The 19,648-nt window shown below is 39.4% G+C and overlaps 2 protein-coding genes across 7 annotated transcripts in view; one reads left to right on the top strand and one right to left on the bottom strand.

The window, feature by feature from the left end:
- Positions 1 to 140: 140 nt before the first annotated feature.
- LOC115241883 (peroxiredoxin-6) lies at positions 141 to 2,643 on the top strand. 2 transcript variants are annotated; one of them, XM_029817830.1, is made up of 5 exons: positions 141 to 284; positions 711 to 867; positions 1,007 to 1,227; positions 1,320 to 1,392; positions 1,521 to 2,643. In XM_029817830.1, the coding sequence occupies exons 1-5, from the start codon at positions 199 to 201 to the stop codon at positions 1,653 to 1,655; spliced, it is 672 nt and encodes a 223-aa protein (XP_029673690.1). In that variant the 5' UTR covers positions 141 to 198; the 3' UTR covers positions 1,656 to 2,643. The 2 variants fall into 2 exon arrangements, with proteins under 2 accessions (XP_029673690.1, XP_029673691.1); XM_029817831.1 differs by lacking the exon at positions 141 to 284 and adding an exon at positions 459 to 475.
- Positions 2,574 to 19,648, bottom strand: part of LOC115241878 (chromodomain-helicase-DNA-binding protein 7) — a 29,734-nt gene continuing 12,659 nt past the window's right edge. For 4 of the 5 annotated variants that reach the window (XM_029817819.1, XM_029817820.1, XM_029817821.1 and 1 more), the window contains exons 5-22: positions 18,663 to 19,066; positions 18,235 to 18,585; positions 17,847 to 18,141; positions 17,262 to 17,759; positions 16,900 to 17,124; positions 16,470 to 16,786; positions 14,226 to 16,382; positions 13,888 to 13,977; positions 12,988 to 13,185; positions 11,828 to 12,242; positions 11,333 to 11,618; positions 10,190 to 11,205; positions 7,708 to 7,935; positions 7,353 to 7,596; positions 6,976 to 7,243; positions 6,674 to 6,818; positions 5,884 to 6,591; positions 2,574 to 5,441 (exon numbers count right to left, since the gene is read on the bottom strand). In XM_029817819.1, the coding sequence (XP_029673679.1) occupies positions 3,468 to 5,441; positions 5,884 to 6,591; positions 6,674 to 6,818; positions 6,976 to 7,243; positions 7,353 to 7,596; positions 7,708 to 7,935; positions 10,190 to 11,205; positions 11,333 to 11,618; positions 11,828 to 12,242; positions 12,988 to 13,185; positions 13,888 to 13,977; positions 14,226 to 16,382; positions 16,470 to 16,786; positions 16,900 to 17,124; positions 17,262 to 17,759; positions 17,847 to 18,141; positions 18,235 to 18,585; positions 18,663 to 19,066 (9,819 nt within the window). In that variant the 3' untranslated portion in view covers positions 2,574 to 3,467. The remainder of the gene's footprint in view (positions 5,442 to 5,883; positions 6,592 to 6,673; positions 6,819 to 6,975; positions 7,244 to 7,352; positions 7,597 to 7,707; positions 7,936 to 10,189; positions 11,206 to 11,332; positions 11,619 to 11,827; positions 12,243 to 12,987; positions 13,186 to 13,887; positions 13,978 to 14,225; positions 16,383 to 16,469; positions 16,787 to 16,899; positions 17,125 to 17,261; positions 17,760 to 17,846; positions 18,142 to 18,234; positions 18,586 to 18,662; positions 19,067 to 19,648) is intronic. The other variant, XM_029817823.1, reaches the window with a different exon arrangement.

Raw genomic sequence — 19,648 nt, 5'->3', positions numbered from 1 at the left:
TACACAACGAATAATTGCATGGGAATTCGATTCTTTGATATTATTGGTCGCCATTTGCCGGCGTTTTACTCGCTCCAATAATACTCGCTTGTTATCATCCTGTTCTCTCTGGTCCTTTCCTCCCTCGAGGAACATTCTATTTACAACAGAAGCTACATATTTTTTATCGTTATAAAAGTATATTTCCAACGACGAGCTATGGTTTTATTAGGCGAAATATTTCCGGACTTTACAGCGGAGACGCAGTTAGGAACGATTAAACTTCACGAATGGCTGGGCGATTCGTAAATATTTTCCAATATTATAACCTAAATTCTCTATCTATTTATGGAAAAGATATTGATTGCATTGCAGTATATGTATATATATATATATATACTGTAATAAATATATATATTATAAATAAAAGATAAAAAACCTGATTTTTTTATCTGTTATTTATAATTATATTTAGTTTGCAGTAATTTGTCACATGGTGTGTGTGTGTATGCAAGTAATAAATTAAGTTTGAGTGTATTTTTTATATTTACATATATATAGAGTCCTTCCCCAGAAATTGTATATATGTAAAGGTTTTATTTTACATTTTTATTTACAATAAATTGTCATTTGTGACATGCAAATTATGTAACTGATAAATTACATTAATATGTTTTATAGAATGTATTTTATGTATATGTATGTAACATTTTTGCTCTCCTCGAAAATAGATGGGGCATCTTATTCTCTCATCCTAATGATTTCACACCGGTCTGCACAACGGAATTGGCACGGGTTGCAAAACTAATGCCCGAATTTAAGAGATTAGGAGTGAAAGTAATCGCATTGTCCTGCAATTCTGTTGACTCCCATCGTAAATGGATAAAGGTTTGCATAATTTTTTTCCAATAACTATCGTTTTAGATTTTTTAAATACTGTGAACGATTTTTTTAATAATATTTAATATTGGATTTGTAAGAAATCATAGAATATATTAATACTCAAGAACAGAACATTATTCTATAGGATATAAAAAGCTATGGCGAGATAATAGATGAGGAATTTCCATATCCAATAATAGAGGATCAAACCAGGAAACTTACTACATTATTGGGAATGTTGGATCCCACAGAAATGGATATTCAGACTGGATTACCCATGTCAGCGCGGGCTGTGTTTATAATTGATCCAGCTAAGAAGATGCGACTATCAATTTTATATCCAGCCACTACTGGTCGAAATTTCGAGTAAGAACTTAATTTTATATCCGACAAATAAAAAAAAATTTTTTTTTTTTTTTTTGGGACATTAAAATGTTACATCTTGATTTTTTTTACAGCGAAATAATAAGGGTAATTGAATCTCTTCAGCTTACAGAAAAATACAAAGTAGCAACTCCTGTAGATTGGAAGGTAGGTTTTAAGAAAAAAATGTTATCTTGTTCTTTTTTTTATCAAAGATATTAATTTTTTGTAATTAAGCCATTGAATGAGACATTATTATGAGGACTTGTCGATATTAAATTTTTTCATTCTTTCAGAAAGGAGACGATGTGATGATTGATCCGAGTGTATCGGATAGTGAAGCCAAAGCTTCTTACAATGATATTAAAACTGTGATGTTGCCTTCTGGCAGAACGTACCTGCGTATTGTGCCACAACCTATAGATGCGTAAAAGAAAAATCCCTATATATTGTAATGAAATTCGACTAAAATTCAAACTCTGCGTAAATCATTATTTGTATGATGTAAATGTTTCATTTACGCTGTTTTATGAGATAAGATAAACTATTCAATATATATTTTTTTATAATTATTATATATTAATGTTATATATAATATTATATATAATATTATATTAATAATTATTCATATATATACTCTGTATATATATTTAGATTTCGTCTAAAAAACTTCTTTTAAGAATATTATTTTCTAAGAAGAGTTGTTCTTAAAAAACGTGACAATATTATTTTTTACATATGAAAAGAAATCAATGTTTACATCATACACTGTGGAACAATTAAGTGTCAAGACTTTCATATGAAAAATTTATTTTTGATCGTACAAACCTTAGACAGTTAAAAAGTTTCAATGTAGTCACCATCTAACTCGACATACTTAGTTCAACGTCTCCGCCATTGCTCAAAGCAGCTCTGATAATCTTCTGAAGCAAGCCCTTTCAAAATTTTAGTCACGTTTTTTTTTTATGTCATTTGTATTTCCGAAACGTTACTCTATGCATAGCTGACTCTCTATAGGCTTGTTGAATCATTTGTTTCTGTTAGCGATTTCTCTAATTTAACGCAGAATTTAATGTTTGCGCGTTGTCGAGCGTTCCTTCAATTATACCGATTTTTAAACAAAATTTTCTAACAACTTCGCGTAACTATCTCATTAACTATTGAACTAAATAATAATTTAAAACTTGCACCATGTGTTGAGTATTGAGTTGTGAATAACTAAAATGGCAGCACAAACGGATCAAATGTTTGGAAATGTGAAGCAAGTCTCGAAACTTAATTGTTCGACAGTGTATATTCTCTTCTACCAGCTTGGTAGACATAACAAATAGATTTTAATCCTTAATATTTGCAAACAACAAAAGAAGCTGTTTATTATTTCACCTAATGTAATTAAAAGTACACTGCGTTATATATACATTTTTTTCCAAGTACATTGTTTACTATCTCTAGGCATAATGTGTATAATATTTACATTCTTATCTTTTTATTAAGTTATTACTGTAATTATTTTTTTTCTACATTACGATTATATTTCGCCTTGTGTTTCTTGCTTTTAAATTGCTTTATGCGCAATAGCGAGTACACAATTTTATAATATATTTCATATATAAAACAGTCCCTGATCAAAACCAATAAGATATAGTATAAGATAATAAATTTAACAAAACTATACCTTTATCATATCGTTTATTATTACGCAATTAAAAATTAATTACTACACAAAGTATCGAATCATAAAATACTATCGCAGCCTTCTTATTTGAGAGACCCTTCTCTCTCTCACAACTTTTCGCAAACCTGCACTGTGACACTGCTATCAATAATACGCAGTTTATCCTTTGCAGAATCCGTCTCCATCAGGATACAGAAGTTCCATGTATTCACATACATACACACACACATACATACATCATTGGAGAATTGAATTGAAAGCTACGGTAGATTCTACCATGTCCATGTCCCAATGTCTGTAGCCTCCTTTCGATGCACTTGTGCTTAATTAATCTATTTTGAAGCAACAACACTTTCACGAGCGCCAATCATTGTCGAACAGGGAATTATCTATATACATATATAGATCTTCGTTGTGCGAACAGTGTCGAATCAGTGGAATAGAAATAGAAAAAAAAAACGTGGGGCAGTGACTGCATGTCCACAATTTCTTTTTGTCAGATCGCCATGGGACTTTCTAGGTGATCGCTACTCATTGTTTCAGTTAATACGCGACGATCCCTTACGACTCATTCACCGGCCACATGACTGTCTTGCTGCTGCTGCTGCTCGGAGTGCTGCTGTTGCATCTCTCCTTCCATTCGCGCTTGTCGTTCTGCAGCCGCTCGTGCCTGTCTGCCGGCACTCGAACGAAGATTTTTTCGCTCCGGCGGTGGTTCCACGTTCAGTCGTTTGCCGCTACGCGCTTTCTTTGCCTTGGGTCCTCCTTTACCATCCTCTTCCACTTCCGACGCAGTAGGCTTATTACCAGCCTCGCTCTTCTGCGTCGTCAATGGCGACATCGTATTCGCGGCCGACGTCGACGTCGTCGGTGTCGTTGCCGTCTCGTTCACTTCCTTCTTGATCGCGGTATTCGTTTCCACAGACGAAGTGTTGTTTTCATCTTGTGAAGGCGGCAGTTGTGCCGCCTTTGTCGGTGTTGTCGGCAACGTTTGTCTCGTCGCCGGTTCAATCTCTATCGTCGGTACATCGTTATTAGACGAAGACGATTTTGAACTCGTGTCTACTTCGGTACGCATCTTCTTAGCAACAGGTTCTAAGGTGACCTCGAGCGGCGGTGGTGCCGACAACGTCGATCGTTGGTGGTCGGAATTTTGATTGTTGCCGTCTGTATTATTGCTACGATTCCTCGGCGGCTTTTCGAGCTTCGGTGCATCGTCGACCGTTCGAGTGACCAGTTCGGCACTGGTCCTGCTTAAGTGTTCCAGAGCCTCTTTCATCTCTTGTTCCTTGCTCCTCCGCTCGGTCTTCTTCTCAGATAGATCCGCTGCCATTACATCGATTTGTTCTGTCGTCGCCATTTCCCTCTTTTCATGCTGCTGTTGCTGTTGTTCGACACTGCGGCCACGCCTGTCTTCGCCACTGTGTAACGCCGCCATATCCGTATACTGTTGCAGAGTCACAGCCGGATCCACTGGAGGATATCTAGACGCCTTCTTCTCGGCCTCCTTTCGTTTTGCCGCCGCCGTCGACGACGACGATGATGATGATGACGATGATTCCGGTACAGCTTCACGCTGCCTCGAGGAGCCGCCGCTCGAAGATGCAGGTTTCCGTACCACGGAAGAAGCGCTGGATGTCGGTGGATTCAGCAGACCGCATTGGGCGAGACTCTCATAGGCCGACGATACGCCTCCGGGCTGCATGGAAAACGGATTCAAGCCTCCTAGGCCTAGCGGCGTATAGAGAAGGCTAGGATTCGATAGGAAGAACGGGAATGGCGAGGGGCTCGGAAGGCTCGTTGCAGAGGAAGCTGCGGACAAAGTCGATGGACCGCCAGCGGCGGCCGATGATTTGCCGGTCGTCGTTGGTTGATCGAGTTTGTTGCTACGCGATTTGCTGCTACTGCTACCACCACCGCCGCCACTGCTGTTCAAGCCGGATGATGAACCCGCGCCACCGCTCTTGCTACCACCCGCCGAACTCACGATAGGATTATTTACGGCATCTACTGCCGCTGCGCTGCTGGTGGCCACCTGTGCGTTTAATGCCGCCTCCATGCCCGCCAATGATGGTAGACTTAATCCAGCAAGATTGGCGAACAGCGAATTCGTTAGGCCCATGCTGCCCAGATTGCCGAGGTTACCAAGGCCACTGAGCGCGCCCAGATTCGTTAGACCGCCGAACGGCATCAGTAGCGGATTATTCTTCGGATCAAAGTTACCGAGCGAAAGACCCGATAGCAGGGAATTGTTGAGATTGCCAAGTGGGAAATTGAGACCCGATGCCATCGATGTGGCCACTAGATTGGCGGAATTCGCCGACTGCTGGCTCGTAGGACTGGGCATCATGGGCGGTCTGCCCGGACTCTTGCCTTTGTTCACACCACCGCGTTCGTTACCCGGCAGTCTCTTTTGCAAATCGTGCGGAAGATTGCCGCGTTCCTTCACGAGTTCCGCCCATTTTGGATCCACATCAAACATCGGATTCTCCATAAGCCATTGCCCAAGCCGTTTCAATTGAGGTGCTTTACTTCCAGTTACCTGAAACAGAAACAAGAAAGATTTACTTTAATGATCAAATTTAAAGACTGCAAGTAATACTTATTAAAACTTAATTTTTCTTTGTAAAAATAATAAAAAACACAATTTTAAATTCTTACGATCGCTTGTGATTTAAAAAATGAGTAGAAGACGATGAGAAAAAGATAACAAGATTGTTTAGTATGTACAGGCTGTTTCATAATACAGTGATAGTAATATTAATAATATTTGTATATTTTTAATGAAAATTATATAAAATAAATAAGATATACATAATTTCAAAATATATTAAATAATTATTAACTTATGCAAATGGCAATGTTTTATAATTAATCCAAATTAATAAAAAAATTTAAATTATCCAGATATGCAAGAAAGAGACAATTTTTAAGAAAATTTTCAACATTAAAAAAAAAATATGTATTAAGAATAATGTAATTACCTTCTTGCCGGTTATTCGATTAATGACGGCAACGTTTTCCTCGCCGGTAAGCTTTTTCCAATCCAACAAGGACGGATCGACGCGCGGCCTACGCCGTCGAGGAGCATTCAGATATTCCGCGCATTGTTCCGACATGGCGCTTTGTTCAGCCAACCATTTGTTTACCTTCGCTTCGTGCGAATACGAGCCGACCTTGGACGAGTACTCGGCGACTTTGTTAATGTCCGCGATCATCGCTTCATAACTCTTTCGGTGACTGCTGCTCGAGGAAGACGGATGCGCCGAGTTAAATGCCTGTTGCTGTTGTTGTTGCTGCTGCTGTTGCTGTTGTTGCTGCTGCTGCTGTTGATGCTGTTGTTGTTGTTTCTTCAGTTCGCGATTCTGCTGTTCGGCTTGAACTAACAATGCGGAGAAGGTATCCTTGTGGGAATGCAACGACGGCGGCGGTAAAACGGACGTGGAGGAGCTCGAGGCACGCGAAGATGGAATCGACGTAACGGTAATGGAGAACGGTTTCTGGGTCTGGGGATTGGGAAGCCCCATCGGCGCCGATGTCGGTGTCACGGTCACGTTAGGCGTAATTGTATTCTTCTTGCTGTGCTCAGGATAATGACTACTCTGTTGCTCCTTCGCGGCACTCAGGCCTAATACTATCTCGTCGAGTTTCCTGCGTTTTTTCTCCTTTCCGATTATTGGCTCCTCCGTCGGCTGGCAAAAGATCCAATTACATATTTAACAATTCGAATATAGGATCGTAAAATAGTATTTTGCAAAAGAAAAGATTACTCACACAAGATTTCCGTTTCATAAGTTTGTCCAACATACTGTCCAACTTTCCTTTGTTGCTACTGACTTGTTTATTCTTGTTCGGCATGGAAAAGTCTTGCACTTCGTTCATAATGTCCTTGTTATTATCAGAGCTTGATTTTGGATATCTAAAAGATGAATATATAATCATTGTAATATTTCTACAATATATTTATAACTGCTATAATAAATATACATATATTATACATATAATCATTCTATTATGTTTAACTTTATATTTTGTATTAACTTCGCGTTTTTTGAATATTTTATTAAATATCTTACCCAGCAGATAAATCGATGGGCGTCAACGTGCTCGATGTTCCGGGTATAACGGTCGTTTTGCCTGGAACGGTGTACTTTAGGTCGAAGGGCATATTCGGCGTTCGCGCTTGCTGATGCGCCGGCGGTGGCTGTACCGGCGTAGAGCGTCGCGATTCCTCGGATTGAGACTCGTCGTTCATCTCCCAGTTGGTCGAAAGCACCGGTTTGCTGAGTGGTGCCGGCGACGGTGTGCTTAGATGACTGCTGTTGAGAAGCGCGTGAAGCTTGGCTGCGCAATAAATAATAATGAGATGTAAATATTGCTATTAAAATATAAAACAAATAACGTAAACAATAATTATAAAACAAATTAAAAGAGTGCCTCAAATTAAAATTACCTCGTTCGGTCTCTACGTCGATAGCGATGTGCCTCTTACGTTTCTTTGAAGCGGATATATTGTTTCCGCTCACCATTGACCTGGACACTCCGTGATCTGTAGTGATAGTTATAACTTCTGAGCATTCCTTTTCGTTTTGCGGGATGTCCAACTCTTCGCCGGCGCTAAAGTTCACCGATACTGGCCATTCTTTATGCTCTATCGCGTGCACGATGTGCATTAAACGAGCTTCGATTGCATGCTCCTGGAAAGCGCACGCAATAAGTAAAATAAAATTTTAAAAGCATATCAAAAAGAATATTGAGCATTATTTAAATAAAAAGATTAGAATAAAAGAATTAACAGAATAGTTTACCTTCGGCCACTTTATCGATGTACTGGCACAACCATGCGCCAAAAGCTGCATCACCGTAGGTTCGTTATTGTAATCTGCCGGTTTGTCTCGCAAAACAAACGTATCGATCTGTGTTAATCGTGACAACGGTTGTATTACTTCCAGATCCGGGAACATCGCTTTCAATTCCGCAGCCTGGACGCTGCACTTATCTTCCATCTGCGAAATCTTCGTTTTTTCTTTGGCAATGTCGGAGCTCTTCCCTTCTTGCGTTTCAGTTTCTTCTTTAATTGGCGCGTTATCCGACTTTGCTTTGTTATCATCCTCGATAGCGGGCTCGGTATTTTCAACACTCTTGTCGATATTCTCCACGTTTTCTTTAATCTCCATATCTTTCTCGACTGTTTCCATTTTCTCGGCATCTTGCACTTGCGATTCGTTCGATTTCTCGGCGGATTCGACTTCTTGTTTAACATCGTTTTCTTGAGTCTTATCCTCTTTTTCGATTTCCACAATAGCAGGACTCTCAGCATTCTCTGAACTAGCTTCCTTCGCTAATTTCTCATCAGTCTCTTTGACAACACCAGTTTGATTGACTTTGATGTTATCGCATTTAACTGGCTCTATTGCCAGCTCGCTTTTCTCTTCGCTTTTTACAGTAACATTCTCCACATCCGACGTTCTCGCGACGCTAGTGATCATCAACGAGCTACTGACTGATTTCTCCTCGGATTTAGTCTCCGCTTTGACGATGGTCAATTCCACCTGACTCTTTTCGGAGTCCGCGTTCTCAGACTTCTTATCGGTAACACTTTGATCTTTCTTCGCTCCAACTTTTTCAATTTTTAGAGTTCCTTCGCCCTTTTCCAGCTTCACGAGTATTTCATCCTTGTCAAATTTCAAGATATCTTCTCTATTCTCGATCTTTATCGCTTTTTCGGACTTGTCTATTGTTTTAGGTGTTTGCGTGCCCGCATACATCCCTCTCGAGAGAAGTTTGTGAAAGGAAAAGTCCGGATCGTTCAGTATAGTGATATCGGTACGTCCGAGACCGTGCTTCGCAGCTCCGAGTAATAATTCCTTGTCGTGTTTTCCAGGTTGCCACCAATCCGGTGTGTCTCCTGACGGCTGGCACAACGACAATCGTTCCTCGAGATGCGGATGCGACAGAATCTCCTCGCGAATCTTACTCAGGAGATCGACGCGATCAAGTATCTGTCTCGCTTTGGCAGGACTCAACTGATCCACCGGAACATCTGTAAAATCTGCAACGTCAACAGTGTAAAATACTTCTCGCATAAGATGAAATCTTTATTACATATACAATCATATTAGAAAAATATATAATTGAATATATACTTAAAAATTCAATTATAGCAAAAAGATACGCACCTTCTTCTTCGTTCAGTTTCGCGTTGCAGACCTTCTTGCACATTGCTCTAAACGACATGTAATAGTCCGTGAGGTCGTTGTCCGTCTTCTTGTCAAATCTGGCGATACTTTTGAATTTAGTCCAGTCATATTGAGCTTTCTTTCTGTCATAATTAACGCCATATGTAGATACCACTCGTAGAAACTCGCTTTCTTCACGGCGAGTCCATTTGGCTTTTTGCTCCTCGATACGAGTGCGTTCTCGTTCCTTCACTATAGCCTCCATTTTCTCTCTTTTTTCCATTTTCTGTAAATGACATTAATGCCAATAATACGGAATTTCTTGAGATAAAATTTTATATATTATTTAAAGAAACAATAAATAATAAAGAGGCAAAAATTGGACCTAAATTGGCCCTTTATTGCCTATTATTTCTTTTTGTATGATTTATTCTGACAAGCCTTCATAAGTTTTTGATATATATATAATAAACGCGATAATTAAAATATACTGACCAAAAGATACATCGCTAATTGTTGCAAATCCCATCCCTGCATATTCAAGGGCGGTTCGTGCATCATTCCGGTATGATTTATGGTAGAAGTCTCACTTTCCATTCCTATTTTACTTTTTGGAATAATTTTAACATCCTCCTTCTTATTAACGGTCCGTTGATAAGAAGATATAACGCGACGTAATCGCGTATTAAGATCTACCACGGATGGCCAAGTCTTTTCGTCGTCCGGAAGAAGGCCATCGTCGTGACTGCCGCTAGCTTCCGGTATCGGGGTATCCGCTTTACTCGAAATAGCAGGAGAATCCGTTGGCGTTTCTCTAAATTTGTCGGAATCTTTCGAGTCCTTTGTCATTCCGGGAGATTCGCTATCGTCCACGTCGTTCTCCAAACTATTATCGTCTCTGCTGCTGCTGCTAAAATTTCAGAAATAATCCAAGATAGTATTTATATAACAAGGATGTGCATGAAATAATATCAAGTAAATCTGTTTTCCCAATAAGACAGATAAATTTATCATGTACAAGAAATTTTGAAATTATTTAATACTCCGTTAAAATTTTATTCTGTAATACAAAGAGAATTAGAAAAAAAAATGAGAAAAATAGTATTTATATGTCGGAGCTCTTCGCTTCTTGCGTTTCAGTTTCTTCTTTAATTGGCGCGTTATCCGACTTTGCTTTGTTATCATCCTCGATAGCGGGCTCGGTATTTTCAACACTCTTGTCGATATTCTCCACGTTTTCTTTAATCTCCATATCTTTCTCGACTGTTTCCATTTTCTCGGCATCTTGCACTTGCGATTCGTTCGATTTCTCGGCGGATTCGACTTCTTGTTTAACATCGTTTTCTTGAGTCTTATCCTCTTTTTCGATTTCCACAATAGCAGGACTCTCAGCATTCTCTGAACTAGCTTCCTTCGCTAATTTCTCATCAGTCTCTTTGACAACACCAGTTTGATTGACTTTGATGTTATCGCATTTAACTGGCTCTATTGCCAGCTCGCTTTTCTCTTCGCTTTTTACAGTAACATTCTCCACATCCGACGTTCTCGCGACGCTAGTGATCATCAACGAGCTACTGACTGATTTCTCCTCGGATTTAGTCTCCGCTTTGACGATGGTCAATTCCACCTGACTCTTTTCGGAGTCCGCGTTCTCAGACTTCTTATCGGTAACACTTTGATCTTTCTTCGCTCCAACTTTTTCAATTTTTAGAGTTCCTTCGCCCTTTTCCAGCTTCACGAGTATTTCATCCTTGTCAAATTTCAAGATATCTTCTCTATTCTCGATCTTTATCGCTTTTTCGGACTTGTCTATTGTTTTAGGTGTTTGCGTGCCCGCATACATCCCTCTCGAGAGAAGTTTGTGAAAGGAAAAGTCCGGATCGTTCAGTATAGTGATATCGGTACGTCCGAGACCGTGCTTCGCAGCTCCGAGTAATAATTCCTTGTCGTGTTTTCCAGGTTGCCACCAATCCGGTGTGTCTCCTGACGGCTGGCACAACGACAATCGTTCCTCGAGATGCGGATGCGACAGAATCTCCTCGCGAATCTTACTCAGGAGATCGACGCGATCAAGTATCTGTCTCGCTTTGGCAGGACTCAACTGATCCACCGGAACATCTGTAAAATCTGCAACGTCAACAGTGTAAAATACTTCTCGCATAAGATGAAATCTTTATTACATATACAATCATATTAGAGAAATATATAATTGAATATATACTTAAAAATTCAATTATAGCAAAAAGATACGCACCTTCTTCTTCGTTCAGTTTCGCGTTGCAGACCTTCTTGCACATTGCTCTAAACGACATGTAATAGTCCGTGAGGTCGTTGTCCGTCTTCTTGTCAAATCTGGCGATACTTTTGAATTTAGTCCAGTCATATTGAGCTTTCTTTCTGTCATAATTAACGCCATATGTAGATACCACTCGTAGAAACTCGCTTTCTTCACGGCGAGTCCATTTGGCTTTTTGCTCCTCGATACGAGTGCGTTCTCGTTCCTTCACTATAGCCTCCATTTTCTCTCTTTTTTCCATTTTCTGTAAATGACATTAATGCCAATAATACGGAATTTCTTGAGATAAAATTTTATATATTATTTAAAGAAACAATAAATAATAAAGAGGCAAAAATTGGACCTAAATTGGCCCTTTATTGCCTATTATTTCTTTTTTGATGATTTATTCTGACAAGCCTTCATAAGTTTTTGATATATATATAATAAACGCGATAATTAAAATATACTGACCAAAAGATACGCTAATTGTTGTTGCAAATCCCATCCCTGCATATTCAAGGGCGGTTCGTGCATCATTCCGGTATGATTTATGGTAGAAGTCTCACTTTCCATTCCTATTTTACTTTTTGGAATAATTTTAACATCCTCCTTCTTATTAACGGTCCGTTGATAAGAAGATATAACGCGACGTAATCGCGTATTAAGATCTACCACGGATGGCCAAGTCTTTTCGTCGTCCGGAAGAAGGCCATCGTCGTGACTGCCGCTAGCTTCCGGTATCGGGGTATCCGCTTTACTCGAAATAGCAGGAGAATCCGTTGGCGTTTCTCTAAATTTGTCGGAATCTTTCGAGTCCTTTGTCATTCCGGGAGATTCGCTATCGTCCACGTCGTTCTCCAAACTATTATCGTCTCTGCTGCTGCTGCTAAAATTTCAGAAATAATCCAAGATAGTATTTATATAACAAGGATGTGCATGAAATAATATCAAGTAAATCTGTTTTCCCAATAAGACAGATAAATTTATCATGTACAAGAAACTTTGAAATTATTTAATACTCCGTTAAAATTTTATTCTGTAATACAAAGAGAATTAGAAAAAAATGAGAAAAATAGTATTTATTTATTTATTGAACTTATCGTTTCCTTTCTCGATGTTCCGTAACATTGATTTATAAATAGAAAGACAGCAAAATTAGACGATCTATTTTAATATATCTAGTTTTTTTTACATATGAACGAGAAAATCCAACAGAAAAGTTTCAAAATATGAAAGGATGACGATAGTTCGTTCTCTGTATCGTCATAGTTTTAATTAAAAATTCTTTACTCTTGATTTTTTTTTTTGCTGCAAGTGCCGCAGCACTCTCTTTTGCGTTAATAATATCTCGCGAGAAGATATCGAAAGACGTTAGAGAGAGCGAAGTTGAGTGAACATTATATACGCCACTTTATTGCTGAAAATAAAAGCTATGACCGTCTAAGAGAGCGTATAGGTATATATATACATATATATATGTATGTATGTATGTATATATATATATATATGTAGAAAGCGGTGCAAGCGGCATATGTGTTAGGATAGTTAGGCAGCGCATAAGACAAAAGAGAGATAGAGAATGAGAGAAACAAATAACAAATATAAAGAAAAAAAAATACTAAGGTACTCACTCGGCGGTACTCTTGTTCTGAGAGTTCTGGAAAGGGGGAGGACAGCTTGTAATGAAAGAAAGCGCGGGATCAGTCCTCATCTGGTCGTAATTCTCATAGCCGTGTTTGTAGCAGCCAACTATTAAGGATTTATCTGCTGTCGTGTCCCACCATTTCGCCGGTCGTTCCGTCAACTGTGGAGGGTCTATCGGCAACGCACTGTAGGGGCGGTTTCGATTTACAAAATTTGCCAATTTATTTTGCGTGCCGATATATCAGTGTGTGTATTCATTAATTTATAAAGAAGAAATTTTTCATTATTAATAGAAATTAATATAAACAGACATTTCTAAAAGAGATATCTATCCTCGCAGCGGATACGATGCCATTTCGTAAAAGAAAAATTTCAACAAAAGATTTTATGCCACACAAACATCCGAATTCTTTCTAAGGATTTAAAAAAAAATCACACGTTTCGATTATCGCCTGTCCCTTCGATTACAGTGCACTGCTTAGCGACAAGTCCTACGCTCCTTACCACTATTTTGCAGATTCGATCATCCTCACGACCGTTTTACCAAGAAGTGTGCAAGAGTGTATCTCTTGTAGCGATCCGCGAGCGCGCGTGTTACGTGCATATATAGGATGGGGAAAAAATGATTTTTATATTAGTAGCATAAGGGGTAAAAAAACAAAATTGGTAGTCGCTTCTGCTGAGCTACGGTGGGTCAACGGTGATTCTGCTCTATGAGCATTCCTTGTACAGATATAGATCCCAGGATATCAACAAATACATCGCACATGCAACTATGCTAAGCTCCGTGGTAAGCACATATGTGAGTATACACGAATCTGTGATAGATGGTAGTAGTTTATGGTATGAAAAAGCGTCATGAGAAGAAAAGAACGATGCCAACTCACCTGACGTGAACACCGTCGGAGATGTGCTGAACCAAATCGCCAATAATCTCGTGTTTGATGTAATACAGCATTCGCACGCGCAATAATACTCTGTAAACAAAAAAAAATAAAACCATCAGTCGAATTCTCTGAATAAAAATTAAAGCAAAGAAATTTGATCTAATAATAAGATGCAAGTAGCTTTACGTAGCTTTGAGAAAAGTAATAGTTTGAAATTTAAAATAATTAATTAAAAGAGAAGAACAAAAAGAGGAGAAAGATAAATTTCACTTGTAATTATTTATAGTATTGCATCAATTTTTCACAATTTATATAGTTTTATTTATATGTATATGTACTTGTTGGCATGTCGACTGAGATGCTTCCTATAATTGCTCTCGAGAAAGATGTCCCCATCGAATTTCTCTGCGTTGCTCCAGTGACTAGGATCGCTCGGTCCACCGTTGATGATTGAGCCCCTGGTCTCTCTACCCTCTCGGACGCGGCCTTTCTTTTTCTGGCGACTGTTCCTGCTGCTGGTGTTCACCGATATGTTCTTCACCTTCTCTCCGTTCTCTATTGGGGTGATGAGGTCCCAGATAAAGCTACGAATCTTCTCATCGCCACGATAGTAGCGTAGACAATAGAGGAGAATGACACGCGCGCAATCCTCAACGTCAATCTCGCGCCAACCGCGTCGGAACTGGCTGTGTTGCAGGATCTCCTCCCAGCGACCCCAGCCGAATGTCAGTAGTCCGCGCTCCACTTTGAAGCATTCGCTACGCGCCCAACTGCCGTACACCACCTCTCCTTCGCGCGGCACGTATTCGTCGTAGAATTTACGCGTCTTCTTGCCGAACTTATCGCGCCGTTTCTTGCTTCTGCCGGACAAGCCAATACTCGTGTCGTCATCACTGTTCTCGTCTGAACTGTCCAACTCGGACATATCGACCACCGATTCGTCGTGACCGTAACGCTTGATTTGTGTTCTTCGCCGAGGCTCCGATATCACCAGCTCGTCCTCCTCCTTCTTTTCTGTTGTGTCGATCTCTGCTTTCTTCGCCCATTTTTTCCAAAAATCAGGATCGTCTATATTAATGTCCGATCGATTCGACGAACACGCAAAACTCGCTTTCGAGAATGTTGAACCCTTCTCAGCTTCTATCGTGATAATCTGAGTTCTTCGTTCGAGTATCTGTTCAATATCCTCTTCGCAAAATTTATCGCCGGCGTTATCGTCGTCCATAATAGCACCGTAAGCGCCCTTTTTCAATAGATCCTCTATCTCTTTCTTCGTTAGCTGTTTGTTACTGGGATCTTTACCGCCTTGGCTGGTATTCATAGATTGCAAGATTGCTTTGTCGAGACCCAATTTTAAAGATGCTTTGTCGAACATTTCCCGCTCGTACGTATTGCGGCAGAGTAGACGATATACCTTGACCATTTTTTGCTGCCCGATGCGATGGCAACGTGCCTGCGCTTGCAAATCATTCTGCGGATTCCAATCACTATCATAAATAATGACAGTATCAGCCGCAGTTAAGTTAATACCGAGTCCACCAGCTTTTGTGCAGAGCAAGAAAACAAATCTATCTGAATCAGGCTTACTGTAACGGTCAATAGCAGCCTGACGTAAATTTCCACGAATCCGACCGTCGATTCTTTCATAAGGATACTTCTTATACAGCAGATAGTCCTCAAGTAAATCTAGACACTTTACCATCTGGCTAAATACCAAGACTCGATGACCACTAGCTTTTAGTTTCGGTAACAATTTGTCGATCAATACCATCTTTCCGGAGCTATTTACTAGCGCGTGATAGTACGCCTCGGAATCCTCCTTTTCACCGGTCTTATAATCCAATTGTATCTGATCTTCGGCACCGTTCAGCAGAAACGGATGGATGCAACACTTTCTCAACTCCATCATAGTGTTCATGAGATTCGGAATGTTCGCCGATGTGGTGCCCTTTGCAAGAAACGAGAAGTTTCTCTCGAGTATGCCGCGGTAATATTTCTTTTGGATATTCGTAAGTTCCACCTCGACAACGGTCTCTTCTTTCGGCGCTAATGATTTCTCAACATCCTCCTTTAGACGACGTAGCATCATTGGTTTTAAGAGAAGTTGCAGCTTGTTTACTTCACCCTCGCTGCTTAGATTACCAAATTCTTTCAAAAATGCTTCATTGCTCGAAAACTGTTGCGGCTCCAAAAAGTTCAACAAGGAAAATAATTCATTGACGTTATTTTGTAGCGGCGTGCCCGACAGAAGTACCCTGTGCTCCAAATTTAATTGTCTCAGTCCTTCAAGAAGCTTACAATTCCGATTTTTTAATCGGTGAGCTTCATCTATGACGCAGAGTCGCCAATTGTATCCACGTAGTTCGTTAAAGTCGGTTATAATGATTTCAAATGTCGTAATCAACACATTAAATTTGATCAAATCTTTGATTTGCTGTCCCTTTTCGTTCTTGTAATAGACTTCATATTCTTGAAGCATAGTACGACTCGCCGCACTGTAATTTAAATATATATCGATGATAATTTAGTCCACTTTTTTATGCATACAGATGCATGTAAAAAACCATTTTAAATATACTTACGATCCATGATATACTACAACATTCATGTCGGTCCAGCTTTCGAATTCTCGCTGCCAATTTGGAATGGTCGACAAAGGAGCTATGATTAAAAACGGTCCGCGAATTCCGTACTTGTAAACTGCATCCACAAATGTTAGAGATTGAATTGTCTTTCCCAGTCCCATCTCATCGGCAAGAATACAGTTGTGTCCATTGTACCACGAAAATAATAGCCAATTTAATCCTTCTAATTGATACGGTCTTAAACTGTTATTATTTTTGTAAATCGGCGATTCCTCCAGCTTTACCCAAGCTGCAGCATTGGGTTTCTTCTTCGGCTAAAAAATAGCAGAAAATGTGTACGTTATTTTATGGATCAAAACCATAAATTTTTCAAATGTATAATTTTAATTTTCAATAAAATATACATATAAATTAGTAAAAAAAATACCTTCCACTGCTCCTTAGGTGGCACTTTATTAAATCTCACAAATTGTGCTATTTTTTCAGGATCAACATCTTCTTCCAATTCCCAGGTAGAGTCTTCGTATTGCAGGGATCGCCATTTGACCAAATAGTGTCGGACTGTGTCTCCAGTATGTGGATCTGTGTGAGTTGCTTCATCTAAGACTCGATCAACTTCGACAAAGTCTGGATTAAAGGGATCATCTTCGGTCTAAAAGAAAAAAAATTTCATAGAATAACGGTATAATTTAAATTTGTACCGGTGCTAACTTTTTAATGGCAGGTAATTTAATGTAAAATTATATTAATATATTTTATTCGTAAGTTAAAATAAGAAATATTAAGTACATTTTCGAAAATATTGGTGTTTTGTTGTTGCTTCTGCTTAAATCGTTTTAATTTAGCTTGAATACGTTTGTCTCCTTTATACATTTCCTCTTCTGTTCTCCATTCGCAATGCAAATAAGAAAAATTTCGATATTTTACGAAATATTCTTCCATTTCGGTAAACTGTGGCTTCGCTTCGACAACGGCGGTATCGATTGGTTTGGAATCCCCAGGCGATTCCTCCTGTTTCTTTGCATCTTCCTTCTTCGCGCTATCGGTTTCACTCTTTTCTTTATCCTCGGTCGTATCCTCAGTCTTTATTTCTTTCTCGGTATCTTCTACATCTTCCTCTTTCACGGGATTGTCGGACGTCTTATCTTTATTATCAGCGGATTCTTCCTTATCCGCATTCTTTTCCGGAGACGCTTCTATCTTCGGTACCACGGGCTTAACCTCTCTCTTTCCCATTCGAGAGCACAAAATATGTTGCACAACCATAGAATCCTCATCAGTGGTGTTCTATAAAAAAAAATATGCCAAAAAATCAAGTAAGGAAACTAGAGCAATCTTTATATATAAAATGTTAGCAAATCAAACGATATGTACAATGTATACAAAGTTAGGTTTGTTAGGTCCGACTTCGCCGCCCTCACCGCCCTCCTTCTTTGCGGCAGCAGGCTTTGAAGCGTTCGCCCCTTCCACCTTTTTCGATAGTTGAGAGTCTTGCAGAGGAACATCGTCATCGGAGAAACGTAACATTACATCATCCACATATTTCTTACGATGAGTATTTCTTGCAGAACGTCGCTTATTCATGTCGTCGCCTGCTTCCGGCGATGGTGGAGGTGTCGCCGCTAATTCCTCACCATCGGAATCTGGCGCAATGCGACTCTTACGTTTCCTGTGAAGAGTGACAATAGAGTTACAATTAATGATTTCTTGTAGGAGATTATGCGTTTAACTGCATATATGTATAAAAAGTGCTATTATTTACTTGGAACTTCTGGAAGATTTCCCTCCAGAGGCCTTGCTGGTACTCGATCGTTTTCTAGCCGCGGGTTTCTTCTTACTGCTACTCGTATTCTCAGTAGTCGCGGTAGTCGCTTCTGCATTTTCCTCTTTTTTGTCTTCCTCCGGAGCATCGTCCGCTGTCTTATCTTTACCCTCCTCCTTTACTTCGGTTAGAGGCTCATTGGTGGAAGAGTCTACCTGTTCCTGATCACCCTGTATGGACGATTCACAAATCTTCGTCTCCGCATCCTTAACAGCACTGGAATCCGAAACAGCACTTTCTTCGTTTTCCCGTGTAGCATCATCGTCAGCAGATTCGGGTTGTATAATTTTTCTATAAAAAAATAGTAATATTAAATATGTTATTTTATAATATACAAATAGTATATGTTTTCCATAGGGAATACTTACTTCCTATTACGTTTTGTGGAATCTTTGTCTTTATCCTTATTCCTCTTTCTTGCCACTTTCGGGGATTTTGGTTCCTTTGGTGGTTTTGGCTCCTTCTTAGGCTTTGGTTCTTTGGGCTCTTTAGGTTCCTTCGGCTTGCGCGGTTTCCGTGGCGAGCGTGATTTTCTGCCTTTATTCCAATCCTCCTCCATATCTCCAGAAGACGGCTTTATATCTTCCGAGTCTGCAACACTGTCTACAATATTGCTACTATCGCCTGGCGTGACTTTATTGTCCGACAAGGGCTGCTCGGGTTGTTGCTGAATGGCAGTAGTAGGCGCGGACGCCTCTTTGTCAGCTTTTTTCCTACTTTTCTTCGCTCGCTGTGTACCTTTGCTACGACCACGTCCAGTAGTACTGGAGACCTGTTTTGAGTAACAAATGGCAATATTTAATAGATACAACAGACGACTTTTAAATATATGTATACAAGAGATAGTACATGCACGAGATCTTTTTTATCAAATATCGTGAAAATAAAAAAAAAAAGGAGTAATATGGCTTTATTTCCTTGAGATTTCTTTACAATGCATGCATCACAAACAATACCCTACAAGTTATCATTCCATGTTAAAAAATATATAATCTAATTGAATAGATTTAAACAATAAGAATCTGTCAGACAAGTACGCAGAGTTTTGACTTATTTCAATTGTTATTGTATCAATTAGTACCCGTTACAGATACACTAATATGTTACTTTTAAATATAAAAAATTGAAACATTTATCTTACAGACTGTACATTTCGTTGTTTCTTTCAAAAATATTGGATGATTGCATAAGTTCGTGCCCGATTTTCATAGATGGCATTAAGTTACTGCATGGCGGAGTTCTATTGTTTTCGTGTGGTAATTGTTGCTTACACCGAATAGATGACGTTGTCTTATGTCAATTTAGCGTCAGACATTGTTCAGATAAGTCCATTTGTGCATAAGAGAAATCATTA

The sequence above is a fragment of the Formica exsecta genome, unplaced genomic scaffold (assembly GCF_003651465.1).
Source record: "Formica exsecta isolate Colony F162 unplaced genomic scaffold, ASM365146v1 scaffold526, whole genome shotgun sequence".
Taxonomy (NCBI): Eukaryota; Metazoa; Arthropoda; class Insecta; order Hymenoptera; family Formicidae; genus Formica; species Formica exsecta.
Note: the sequence above shows the minus strand (reverse complement) of the source record. Positions and strands in the feature narration are given on the sequence as shown.